The following is a 12,491-nucleotide window of genomic DNA, read 5'->3' as shown; positions in this document are numbered from 1 at the left end:
GTGTTACTGTGTCCTTTTGCATTCAATCTGCAGTACAGGGATATCTAGCGCGAAGAACATAAATGTAAACTCTCTGCACCAAAATAGCATCTGTTTTCATTCAACCCCAGAACCAGTCATCAGAGACAAATACATGTCAACATTGACACATTTAATGCCTTACATATTTGAGAGTTTCTGAAATTTTATGATTTATGATACAATTTAGCCATCTTTTATTTATACTTTTTTGATAGGAATGGGCGATATTTTACCGTTCACGATATGCTAAATGTGGTTGAAAATTGTTAAATTTGAGCTGTGATTTCTCTTTTTCTAGAATTGCTCTAAAAAATGATTGTGTATTTTGTCACAGGTTGTAGTTCATCAAGATGGTGGGAAATAAACTGAGGAACATTTTCACCAGCTTCATTGAGAAGCTTAACCCTTGTGCTGTCTTTGGGTCAAGGGAGGAGGAAGAGAAGAAGGGAGGAAGGAAGGAAGGAAGGAAGGAAGGAAGGAAGGAAGGAAGGAAGGAAGGAAGGAAGGAAGGAAGGAAGGAAGGAAGGAAGGAAGGAAGGAAGGAAGGAAGGAAGGAAGGAAGGAAGGAAGGAAGGAAGGAAGGAAGGAAGGAAGGAATGAGCCAGAAAGAAAAGATAGATATGAGCCAGAAAGAAAGAAAGAAAGAAAGAAAGAAAGAAAGAAAGAAAGAAAGAAAGAAAGAAAGAAAGAAAGAAAGAAAGAAAGATAAATTCCCGTTGATGACGGAACATGGCGGAAGGCGGATCTGAGAGCGAGATAGATTTATAGTTAAAAAGGTGGAGTTGAATTGGTATTTTTTATCCTCATTTCTATCGTTATCGGGATAAATGCCAGGAATTATTGTGATACATTTTTTAGTCCATACCGCCCATCTCTAGTTTTTGAGTTTTCTTTGTTTTTAGAAAAACGAAAACTTACCCTATTGCCACTCACAAGTTTAACCGCGAGTGCATATGGACACCCTTACCCCGCCTACCACTTTGCAAAAAAAATCATTGTTGTGCCCCACGACTAAATACACGGCAAATAAACGGAGTGTGACCCCGACTCTCAGCTGTGCAGCAGAGAGAAGGGTTACGGTTTTATGTGGCGTCTGAGGCCCGGTTGACACCTGGTATTAACATCTGTTCTGAGTGATCCGGTCACCGGCGGACAGCCTTAGATGTAAACACGCCCAGGATGCGTTTGAGGACACGTTGAGATCTGATCATTAAAGCCCCGTCTGGAGGTGCTCTGGGCCACATGTGGCCACATTCTTCTGGCATCGTTAAAGCATTACGTCCTGGACAACATCCATCAGCCGCTAGTAGAACTGATTTTTTACTCTGAATTTTTGCTAATTTTTAAAAGTTTTACTTACTTTTTCATTGTCGCTTCACGTGCACAAAAAACATGCAAACACAAGATTTTGCACTGCAGTTGCAAAGTCAAAGAATTTCCTTGAACTGACCATGAAAACCTTTATAAAAGCTAAATGTTAATTTCCTAGAGTAATTGCAGTAGGAGCTTTTATTTCATAAAATATATTTGATATCTACAATAACAGTTTGATTATAATTAAGCCTTTTACATCAAGAGAAGAAAACAAGAAATGTAAAAACCATAGACAAGTCAATTGACAAATTAATGTATTGATATTAATCTAAATCTGTCTTTTCTATGTTTATATTCAATGTAACAGAGAAAAATCAATAAATAACATAAAATGATTAGGTCCAAATGCTGCATTGTGCATTTAAGAAAACTATAATCAGATCAGGCTCCATCTCTTAACTTGCTGTATAGTAATAGCGATCAATGAATGCTTGAATTGACGTAAGTACAGCTCTGATTTCTGTGAGATTCTTGCAGCGTGTGAATCCACGGGTGTTATTATCGTGTTTATTTTATCTGAACTTGATAAAAATATACACTGCAGTCAGTGCGAATGGTGGGTCTAAAACCCTTTGATGAGATCGAGCAAGAAAAGAGGCCTTTTAAAGACGTAATGTGTCTCTTTTGAGGCTGCAGGGAATCATAGCCTTTTCATTCTAAAACAATATCCAATATCTAAGATAACTGATGCCTCCTCTTGCACAAAAAGCCTTCCATCCTGTTAGTATAGCACTCTGGGTACCTGCAGTTCATTATCTAACAAGATAAAACACAGAACTCGCCACAACTTTTTACTTATGTACTTGCACTAAGTCCATTTTGTTCATGTCGGTGTCGGTTTTTCACTGCTTGGCTTAATTTTTCTATCTCGTAGAATAAAACTACTTAATAATTAGGAATGGGTGATATTTTACTGTTCACCATATACCGTCAAAAAAATTCCCCACGGTAAGAATTTATCATCTCGCGGTAAAAACGATAAATTCCCGTTGATGACGTTTTTGTGTAAAGATGATTTATGGTTCTGTATTAAATCCGCGCACAACGTACGTGTGCGGGAAGGAAGGAAGGAAGGAAGGAAGGAAGGAAGGAAGGAAGGAAGGAAGGAAGGAAGGAAGGAAGGAAGGAAGGAAGGAAGGAAGGAAGGAAGGAAGGAAGGAAGGAAGGAAGGAAGGAAGGAAGGAAGGAAGGAAGGGAGAAAACAAGGAAAGGAGGAAGGAAGGGAGAAAAGAGGAAGGCAAGAAGGAAGGAGAGAGCAGGAGGAAGGAAGGAAGGAAGGAAGGAAGGAAGGAAGGAAGGAAGGAAGGAAGGAAGGAAGGAAGGAAGGAAGGAAGGAAGGAAGGAAGGAAGGAAGGAAGGAAGGAAGGAAGGAAGGAAGGAAGGAAGGAAGGAAGGAAGGAAGGAAATAATTGAGCCCGAAAGAAAGAAAGAAAGAAATAATTGAGCCAGAAAGAAAGAAAGAAAGAAAGAAAGAAAGAAAGAAAGAAAGAAAGAAAGAAAGAAAGAAAGAAAGAAAGAAAGAAAGAAAGAAAGAAAGAAAGAAAGAAAGAAAGAAAGAAAGAAAGAAAGAAAGAAAGAAAGATAAATTCCCGTTGATGAGGTTTTTGTGTAACAAACATGGCGGATCTGAGAGTGAGATAGATTCATAGTTAAAAAGGTGGAGTTGAATTGGTATTTTTTTTATCCTCATTTTTATCGTTATCGGGATAAATGCCAGAAATTATCGTGATACATTTTTTAGTCCGTACCGCCCATCCCTATTAATAATAGAGTGGAGTAGAAAAAATAAATACATTTGAACATTTACTTGTCATTATTTAGTCTGCAGGATCCCTGGTTTAGTGCATGTGCTCTGCTTCTACCCACACCGAACCACTTCTAACGTTAGAAATATGCATCAAATAGATAAATATCAGACCATACCATTTAACAGCAGCCATGTTGACAGGGCTGACATGTATTTGCATACTTTTGTTGTTTACTGACCTTGTGAAATAATCGGTGGCTGATGCCATTAAATAATTGGCTGAGGACAATTATCTCAAAATGACATGTACTTAGCCCCATTAATCGGCCGGCTGATTAATCACAAATTTTGAAGCAATAAGCACCTCATTTTGAATGCGTCCGTGTGAACAGTTAGTTTCTGTAACGTGCAGGTTTTTTTTTTCAAAAAGGGACCAAAAGCCAACTTAGATTGAAAAAAAGTCTTTATGTCCAGCTGTTGGCAGGAGGTTTCATGATTTTCCCTGAACTTATTTTACTTATTTATTTATTTATTTAATAATGTAACACCACACCTTTCACAGTACGAGCCACGCTTTTAGGTTTTAAGGTTTTAAGTTATTTTTTGGTTGCTCACAGACTGACTTCAAATCAGAAAAACACTTTTGTTTGGTAATAATCTTAAGAAGCTTGACAAGAAAGCATTTGGGTTAATAGTTTTAGGAAAACAAAGTCTAATTGTCTTCACTTCAAGCTCTTTTAGAAGTACTGTACTTTGACCTGGATGATGGGGAATCCACCTCAGCAGGTTCTGAAGGATGTTATTACTTCTCCAGAAGTGTAATTATATTAGTAATAACTATGTTATTACTCATGTAGGCCTCCACATGTTGGTATTGTAACATAAAATACTGTATTTCCGCACTATAAGGCGCACCTAAAAGCCTTTCATTTTCTCAAAAACCGTTAGTGCGCCTTATAATGCAGTGCGCCTTATATATGATCATTTTGGTAATTTCTGTTACTGTAGTCAGGGGGATTGTAGCTACTGTAGTTGGTGTCGCCGAAGTAATGGCGCTAAAAATGTCAGGAATCGTCACAGACGTTCAAGACAACAGCAGCGACGCTGACTGGCAGAATGGCGACTTTGACGAGACGGAGCAAAGCTGGTTTTTATTTTGTTAATAAAGTTTGACATGCGGTACTTTTCTTCTTGTTTTTTTTTTTTTTTTGCATTTGCTGTAGGATTAAAGGCCAAATACAGGCTCCATCAGGTAGATATGTAACTCAACCCCAGCCACTATAGTACAGTATTTTACCTTATATTTAGTGCGCCTTATAATGCGGTGCGCCTTATATATGGAAAAATTTAAAATACATCATTCGTTGAAGGTGCACCTTATAATGCGGTGCGCCTTATAGTGTGGAAAATACGGTATAGCGCACAGGTTGGTTATGAACTGCTCTTTCTCAGGTAGGTGCTGCTGTGTTGATTTAGCTTCATTTCTGGAGCCTAAAATAGTCTTCATCGCCATCATCAGCTGCCATTTTGATGAGATCTTCCTCCAGGCTTTTGGGCTGTGAATCCCAGCAAGTTTAAGTTTTAAAGCTCCGTCTGAAGAGTTGTTTCTGCCTCTACTTTGGCACAGACTTTATGCTAATGACTTACAAAAAAAGAAACACAAAAAAAAAACTCCTTAATGGACCCACTCCATGAATAGCTCAAAACAGTGTGAATGAAAATATGAGCAATTACTTACTAACAAAATCTTTGCAAATCTAATAAATCAATGCTGTTCATTCTTTGAACCTGTGCTCCCTGGATCTCAATACAGTCCAGACTCTGGTTATTTGCAGATTTATGACTCACCTTTAGAGTAGACAAAGAGCAGTGGGCTCTCCTGGTTTGCAGGTGGCCTGGATTAGGGTGGGAACGTTTCTGTGCAGCTAACAGGAAGAAGGGAACAGCTATCGGAGGGCACCAGCTGTCCGTGAGGATGGGCAGGTCCCCTGACTTCCTGTTTCTCAACACTCTTCGTGCCCCGGAGCAAAACGGAACCGCTTTCCCGTTCCAGTCGGAGAAACAATACATGTGACGGACAGCCTTCCTCTGCTTCCATTATCATCTCGCCTTCTTTGCCTTCTTTCTCATGTTTTCTCCATCTCCCCTCTCGCCGTGGCTGTTAATCTGTTAGATTCTTGTTCTTCATGTAGTTTGCTCCCAATTTTCGTTTCAGCTTTCATTTCTTTTTTCCTTCCACATCCACTTTATCTTACTTTCCATGCACCCATTACCTCAAACTCACTTTCCTGGGCCTCACATCTTTTATTTCTTTTTTTTTCCCAGTTAAATTTGATTAACACATTTTGTTACCCCTATTTGATGCATGTTTGTTATTATTAACATTATTTTACATAGTTCTACATGTACTTTGAATTCAGAAACATTGATTAGATTTCCCAAAACTGTTTTCTTTTCCAGTAAATTCTTCACCAGGAACGTACACTTTGTAATTTATAAAACGCGTTTGAAACTAGTGCTGGGCGGTATGACCAAAAATGTATATCACGGTATTTTTCAAAATTATATTGGTTTCACGGTATATCACGGTATTTTTTTTTTCATGCACAACTGGGTGTTAACCACATTTTCTAATGATTTGGAAAGGAATTGCTGCAGTAAATTGGCTTAGAATGGCCTATTTTACTGTCAAATCAAATCAAATACATTTGATTTAGGCATGCTTTTCAAAGAAAAAAACCTTTTACAAAATGACAAGGTAGAAAATATTTACTGAACATTTTTTAATTTCCCAGCATTATGTTGTTTTGGTTCCACCTCCTGGTGAATGTTAGGTAAAATTCTTATGTGGTTACTTTTTGGTTGGCCAACGATTTATGTTTGTGGTGCGCAACCGGTACGGGAGCGGCCAGTCTATTTCCTTATATTACAACGCCGTTATTAATTGTTCGGTTTTTTCCCACTTATTCCACCGAAAACCGAAAGTGTTTTTTTGCCATTTTTGGCCGAACAATTTCGGTTACCGAACAATCGGTGCATCACTACTGCTAAACAGTCCCCTCACAAACAGTGTCCAGCCGCGCGGCGTTCTCAACGTTGTGTACGCTACTGAACATACTCACCGGTATTACGGTATATGAAAAATTCATATCATAAGAAAAATAAACACCAGTATTCGGTATGAACCGGTATACCGCCCAGCACTATTTGAAACGACATTGAAAACATCCCCGTTGAGCCTCCCAACAGCTCTCTTACTGTACATTTGTGTGATTTGTTTTCCAAACTGGAATTTGTGAATGTTACATGTCCTGATGACAAACTTGCAGTTCAGAAAAAATGAGACGTGAAATGCAGTACGAGCTTTTAACAGAAGAAAGGTCAAAAAGATGAGCTCTGAGAGCACGAAAAGAGACATTATATCAATTATGAATAGAATCTTTCTCTGCACACAGGATAGTAGAAGAAATACTCCACCTGGAAAACATGAAGTGCATGAACACCAAACACACACACACTCAGAGCGGCGTGCACACACTCAAACACGTGCACTCGGTGAAAGCAAGAGCATGCTCACGCTGAAACAAAACACACAAATGAACGCACACAGACAGTCAGAGATGGAGGGAGCATCAGGTCTCGCTTTCAGAGATTGTGGAAAAATGTTGGCATATGTACAAAACATGCACTTCAAAAGCACACACTGTTGTGTACGTGCACGTTCCCTCTGCAGAATTATTGACACATGGAGAAATCCATATTTATATATAATACAGTGTGCTGGAGACCCATCAGTTCTCAGTCTATGAAAGGCCTGCACCGCTTTACTTAAGGTATTAAAAGTTTATGTGGTGCCTCTTCGTCCCTTAACAACGCCACATGCACACGTTGCGTGCACGTATGCTCACAGTGGATGAGAAATTCACTGGTTCAGAATTGTGCGAAACATACAGTATATATTTTTTTTATTCTTTTTTTCCCTCATTCTTTTTGACAGTAGATAGCAAAAAGATGACATTTCTTTCGCTCTTTTTAGCAACTTCACATTGTGTTTTGTATTTTCTGACTGAATGATTGCAGTGATGATTGTGTGGGTGATAACGGCGACTGCACCTCAACAGGTTAAAGTGTCCGCTTGTTGCAACTTTGCCGGTTTGATCCGCAGTTTTTTCATTTTAACATGTGGAAATGCCCCTCAGAAAGTCTCTAAAATACAGTAAATAAACAAAAGTTTGAGAAGTATACAAATAAATAAATAAATACATAGATCCTTAGATCCATAGATCCTTTTTAATCCGTTTAAAAATGCGTGTGTCCTCTCCGATTAATGTTGGAGGTGGAGGCTGGAGGATTTGGACGTGATGGACTTGATTAGGTTGGTGCTGCAGGTCAGTTGTTGATTTAACAGAACGTACCAGGTAATGCTGAGCTTGGTGCTGTTTGGTAACGGCAGCATTAAAGGAGATGGAAAAGGAGAAGAAAGAGAAGAACAAAAAACTTAACGTGGAAGGGATTTTTTCTTGTGCTTTCAGTTACTTTTTTTAAGATACACCACGGTGATAGCTATTGAGATTAAAATAAGTCTCCCCCGCTGAATGTAATTTAGACATCCTGATCAGCAGAACCCCCCCCCCCCCCCCCCCCAGGTAGTTCCTCCTAGCCGATCTGAGTACCTCTCTACTACAGAAACATGTTCCTGAAAGACTCGTTCCTGGTAAAGTAGACATGCATCAACGATCCGGCCTCCAACGAAGCCCCCCCCCCCCCCCCCCCCCACTCCCCCCTGACATGTACCCAGGATCACTGTTTTATGATTGAAACAAAGTTACTGTCAGAACATTTATGATTTCTTTTAAAGCTACTCTTCAGTAGTAAACTTAAAGGGGACCTATTATGGCATCTAATACCTATTTTAAACAGGCCTTGAATGTCTTAAAAACAAGCTTTTGTTTGTTTTTGCTAAATAATTTAGAAATTCAGTCTCTGAGCCATGTCTTTATCTTCTCATTCTCTAACCTCATTATCTATGCAGGATTCTGAGTGGGCGGGGCTATGATAATGAGGCTCTGTGCTGATTGGCTGCCTGAATGACGCGATACACCACTACGAAAAAATGGTGGAAGCTCCGGCCGGCGGAGTTAGTTGTGGGCGTGGTTTGGTTTCACACATCGGAGGCCAAACTATGTAAATTGCATTTTGGTTACGTAACGACGGGAGCAGAATCTGAACGGTTCGTAGATCCACATCACACTGGACGGCTCATCCGGGCGGCTGTACAGACACTGCAGAATTTGGTTGCTTTCCTCCTTCTCTGAGTTGGCAGGCTGAGGGGAGACCACTTTATATATGTTAAAGCAGGAAAAAACCTGTTTTTCATAATAGGTCTCCTTTAATAATTGTGTGTGTGTGTGTTTGTGTTTTTTGGGGGGGGGGTAAGACTTAAAGAAACACTCTCCTTGCTTTTTATTCATCTCCCACGTGTCTCAACCCAAAGATAAAATATTAACCATGAATATTAAAACACGAATGCTAACTGAGAGCGTTTTGTCGTCTCAAGCCCCCCCCCGCTCCTCCGCCCGCTCCTCCACCTTAGGTGAAGGCACGGCGAGCCTAGCAGGTGCTGCTGCGTCTTCTAGATCAGAGCTCGATTATTAGAGGCCAAACAGTGCAAAGCGACACTCATTAATATTGATTCGGGCTCCCCGGGAGTCTGCGGCACACAGGGACTGTTTGTGTTCGCGCTTAATTCAGTGTATCAGTCAAGTGTATGATCAAGCGTGTGGGTGTCTGAGGACGACCTGTCATAATTCACTGTGAAATGGCGTTTGGTACCTGCGAGTGTGTGTGCCGGGTTTCAGACCTCACTTTGGGGGTGGGGGGGTGGGGGTGATGCAACCCACCCCAGACTTGTGGTATTTCTGCGGTGTTGCACTTTTTGTCCAGGGGCGTCAATTGGGTATGAAGGTACGGCAGCCGCCACACCTTGGCTTCAAGGGAAAATGTAAATGTTTGTTTTTTAAATACATTTATGGAATTACTCTGTCTATTTGTATTGATTATTCTATTACTTAATACATATAGAATAACTACAAATGCAAATCAGAACAACATGATCGATTTCACTAGTTATTATACACTGCAAAAAGTCAAAATCTTAAAAAGAATATTTGTCTTATTTCTAGTTAAAATGTCTAATTTTTAGTCAAAAAAAATCTCATTACCGTACATTTAAGACAAGACTCAAAAACAACCATTTTCACCTGTTTCAAGTAGATTTTCACTTATAATAAGTGGAAAAATCTACCAGTGGAACAATATTTTTTTGCTTGTAATGAGAAGATAAATCTTGTCCCACTGGCAGATTTTTCTACTTATTTCAAGTGAAAATTTACTTGAAACAGGTGAAAATGGTCAAATAACTAAGTTATTTTTCTGGTGATGACTCTTGTTTTAAGTGTAATGAGATTTTTGACTAAAAATTAGACATTTTAACTAGAAATAAGACAAATATTCCTGGTAAGATTTTGAGTTTTTGCAGTGAGCGAGACTGCATTTGAAAAAGTTCCAATTTTCTTGACCACACAGATAAGCTCCATAGCAGACTTCTGTGATGAGTATTTGCTAGGGGTGTGCAAACAACGGTACCTCACGATTCGATTCGATTTCGATTATTGGAGCTTTGATTCTTCGATTCTTCGATTATAACGATTGTCGATTCGATTCGATTATTGGTGCCACGATTCTTCGATTATTGTGATTTTTAATTCTTTTTTCCATACAAGATTGATTTTGTCTTCATCTGTGGCTACATTTGTAAATAAATAGCCAATCAATTAACTAAGTTCCTCTAACAACACTCATTAAGTAAATAACAAGGTTTTTTGAACATTTGACATGTATTTTTCAAAGACACAAAATAATTTATTTTATGACTATGTAAACATTTGCTCTTTGACTTACTTAAAGGAGCCGTCTGTAAGAAATGTCCAAAACTGGTACTGCAGTCACTTTCAAAATATTGTTGAGCGGCGTGTACCCTCCCCCTCCTCCCCCCCACCAGAGGTTGCCAGGTAGGCTGCAGAATGCAGCAGGAACGTAGGCTGCCATGGCTGCGATAATTAGAGCCGAGCTGGCAACCCGGATGCCGAAACAATACTGACTTGGTGATTGGGAGATAGGTGGAGGGTGGAGCTTCAGAAACAATACTGACTTGGTGATTGGGAGATAGGTGGAGGGTGGAGCTTCAGAAACAATACTGACTTGGTGATTGGGAGATAGGTGGAGGGTGGAGCTTCAGAAACAATACTGACTTGGTGATTGGGAGATAGGTGGAGGGTGGAGCTTCAGGCCAAAACAAAAAATGACAACATAAACATCAGTTGAGGGCTGCAACTCCTCTTTTTAAACTGGAATATCCTGGCTTGAGTGCTGTTGTCAGTGACATAAGTATTTGAAATGAACATGATTTTTAAATGTCTGTTGACATATCGGGGTCATTTCATGATTCGTTTTATTATTGCTCTTACATACAGCTCCTTTAACTTTGACCAGGGAAAGCTGCACTTGCATGAGAGCGCCCTCTATTGGCGGAAAACACTGACAACGGTCAAGCCCTGGATTTAATGAGTTCATTAATTCAAGTAACCAAGATATGTACTTCCATCAAATTTATTTATTGTAAACATATCTGCCATATTTCAAGTGAACAATAAGAAATGTGCATTCTTGAAAATGAAATGATTCTGGATAGGATAACTTAAAAAAAAAAAAAAAAAAAAAATTAAATTAATCGATTCCAAATCGTCACGTGACGCATCGCGATGCATCGACACATCGATGAATTGCACCCACCTCTAGTATTTGCTGGACGTGTTGATTGATACTCTAGTTAAGTTCTGTGACTCGTAACCTTGCAATACCTTAGCTTCAACTGAATTGACGCCACTGTTTTTGTCCCCCCGATGGGGGCGTGTGAGGCAGCTCGGGTGGTGGGGGTGTGGTGGGGGGTGTGTGGGGGGGGGGTGTGTGGGGGGGTGTGTGGGGGGTGTGTGTGGTGGGGTGTGTGGGGGGTGTGTGTGAGGGGGGTGTGGGGGTTGGGGGGTGTTTTTGTCTCTTTTTCCTCCGCGGTTCGTCCCCCCTGTGGAGCTGTGCCCTGGGGGGGCCGGTGCACCTTTGGCGGTGGGGGGGCTGTTGAATTATGGAAGGAGGTGAAGAGGGGATGAAGGTTGGAGCCTCGAGGGGCCGCGCCCCCCCCCTCCATACCCAACACTTCCGACTTTGGCCCACCCCTCCCCCATCCGCCCCAGCTCCCCCTCCCCTGCCAGAACAACCACCATCCACGCATGCCGTGAGGTTGGCTGAGGGTGACTGACTGGAGATGCCCCCCCGACCCCCCCCCAAACCTCTTCTTTTTTCTTCTTTTCTTTCTCTTTTATTTGCTTTCTTTCTCTCTTACCCTCTTGTTACACTGCGGCTCTTATCACATTCTTCCTCTCATAGATTTCATTCTGGAAAGTCAAAATGATAGAGTTCATTCAGCTGAAAATGGGCTGCAGACTTTGAGTAAATGAGACAAAGATGCAAAGAGTATCTTGATGGGTTTTCTTTCTCTCTCTCCCTCTGTGCATTACCTGCAGTGTGTGGCTGGTGCCGAGTCGACGCCGCCTCTCACGGACGTCTCTTTCGTGCTTTTAATGTTCAGTCTTGAGTAATATAACGTATTGCTCCGCATTTATTGGTTGGCTTTCTGTTTTCTTAAATGCTTTTTGCCAACAAGTTGATATTTGAAACTGATATGTGCTCGTATCACGATAGGTAATCCCCCCCCCCCACAGAGGAAGCTCCACCACCAAATTCACAATCAGTAAAAAAATCTTGTGGAGATTGTTTGAATTTACATAGCTTCTGTAAACCTGCACAGAGGAGACTGTTTACTAATGAATATTTCACAGGCGCGCTCGACCTTTAGCTCGTTGGCTGTGAGAGCAGCCAGGAATGATGTGTTCAACCTTGTTCCAGTTGTTAGGTCTCCAAAGTCACAATGTTTAACACTTTATTTTTCTTTGACTTTTGTTTTTTAATATAGTCGACTCAAAATGAAGAGAAGATATTCTGAGTCAACGAGAATACAAAAAAGTAAGTTGCATGTCAGTAGTATGTCTGAGAAACACAGAGAGGCTGCTTTATACTCAAAATCCCCCTCAAAGTTGAGCCTACAGTATGTTTACAGAGGCCTCCTAGTTAGAAGAAGTTAGAAGATCCTCTGACGTACGAAGCTCTCCCCACTAGGGATGGGCGGTATGGACTAAAAAATGTATCACGATAATTTCTGACATTTATCCCTATAATT

The 12,491-nt window shown here is 40.5% G+C and overlaps 1 protein-coding gene across 5 annotated transcripts in view; it reads left to right on the top strand.

The window, feature by feature from the left end:
• The window catches only part of ldb2a (LIM domain binding 2a), a 153,649-nt gene that overhangs the window by 60,015 nt on the left and 81,143 nt on the right, over positions 1-12,491 (top strand). Inside the window, exon 3 of one of the 5 annotated variants that reach the window (XM_061724795.1) lies at positions 12,228-12,277. The exons of the other annotated variants lie outside the window; for them this stretch is intronic. Within the exon in view, the coding sequence (XP_061580779.1) occupies positions 12,238-12,277 (40 nt within the window). The 5' untranslated portion in view covers positions 12,228-12,237. The remainder of the gene's footprint in view (positions 1-12,227; positions 12,278-12,491) is intronic. 5 annotated transcript variants of the gene reach the window in all.

Source organism: Cololabis saira, chromosome 7 (assembly GCF_033807715.1).
Source record: "Cololabis saira isolate AMF1-May2022 chromosome 7, fColSai1.1, whole genome shotgun sequence".
NCBI lineage: Eukaryota > Metazoa > Chordata > Actinopteri > Beloniformes > Belonidae > Cololabis > Cololabis saira.
This window is presented reverse-complemented; position numbering and strand designations above follow the sequence as displayed.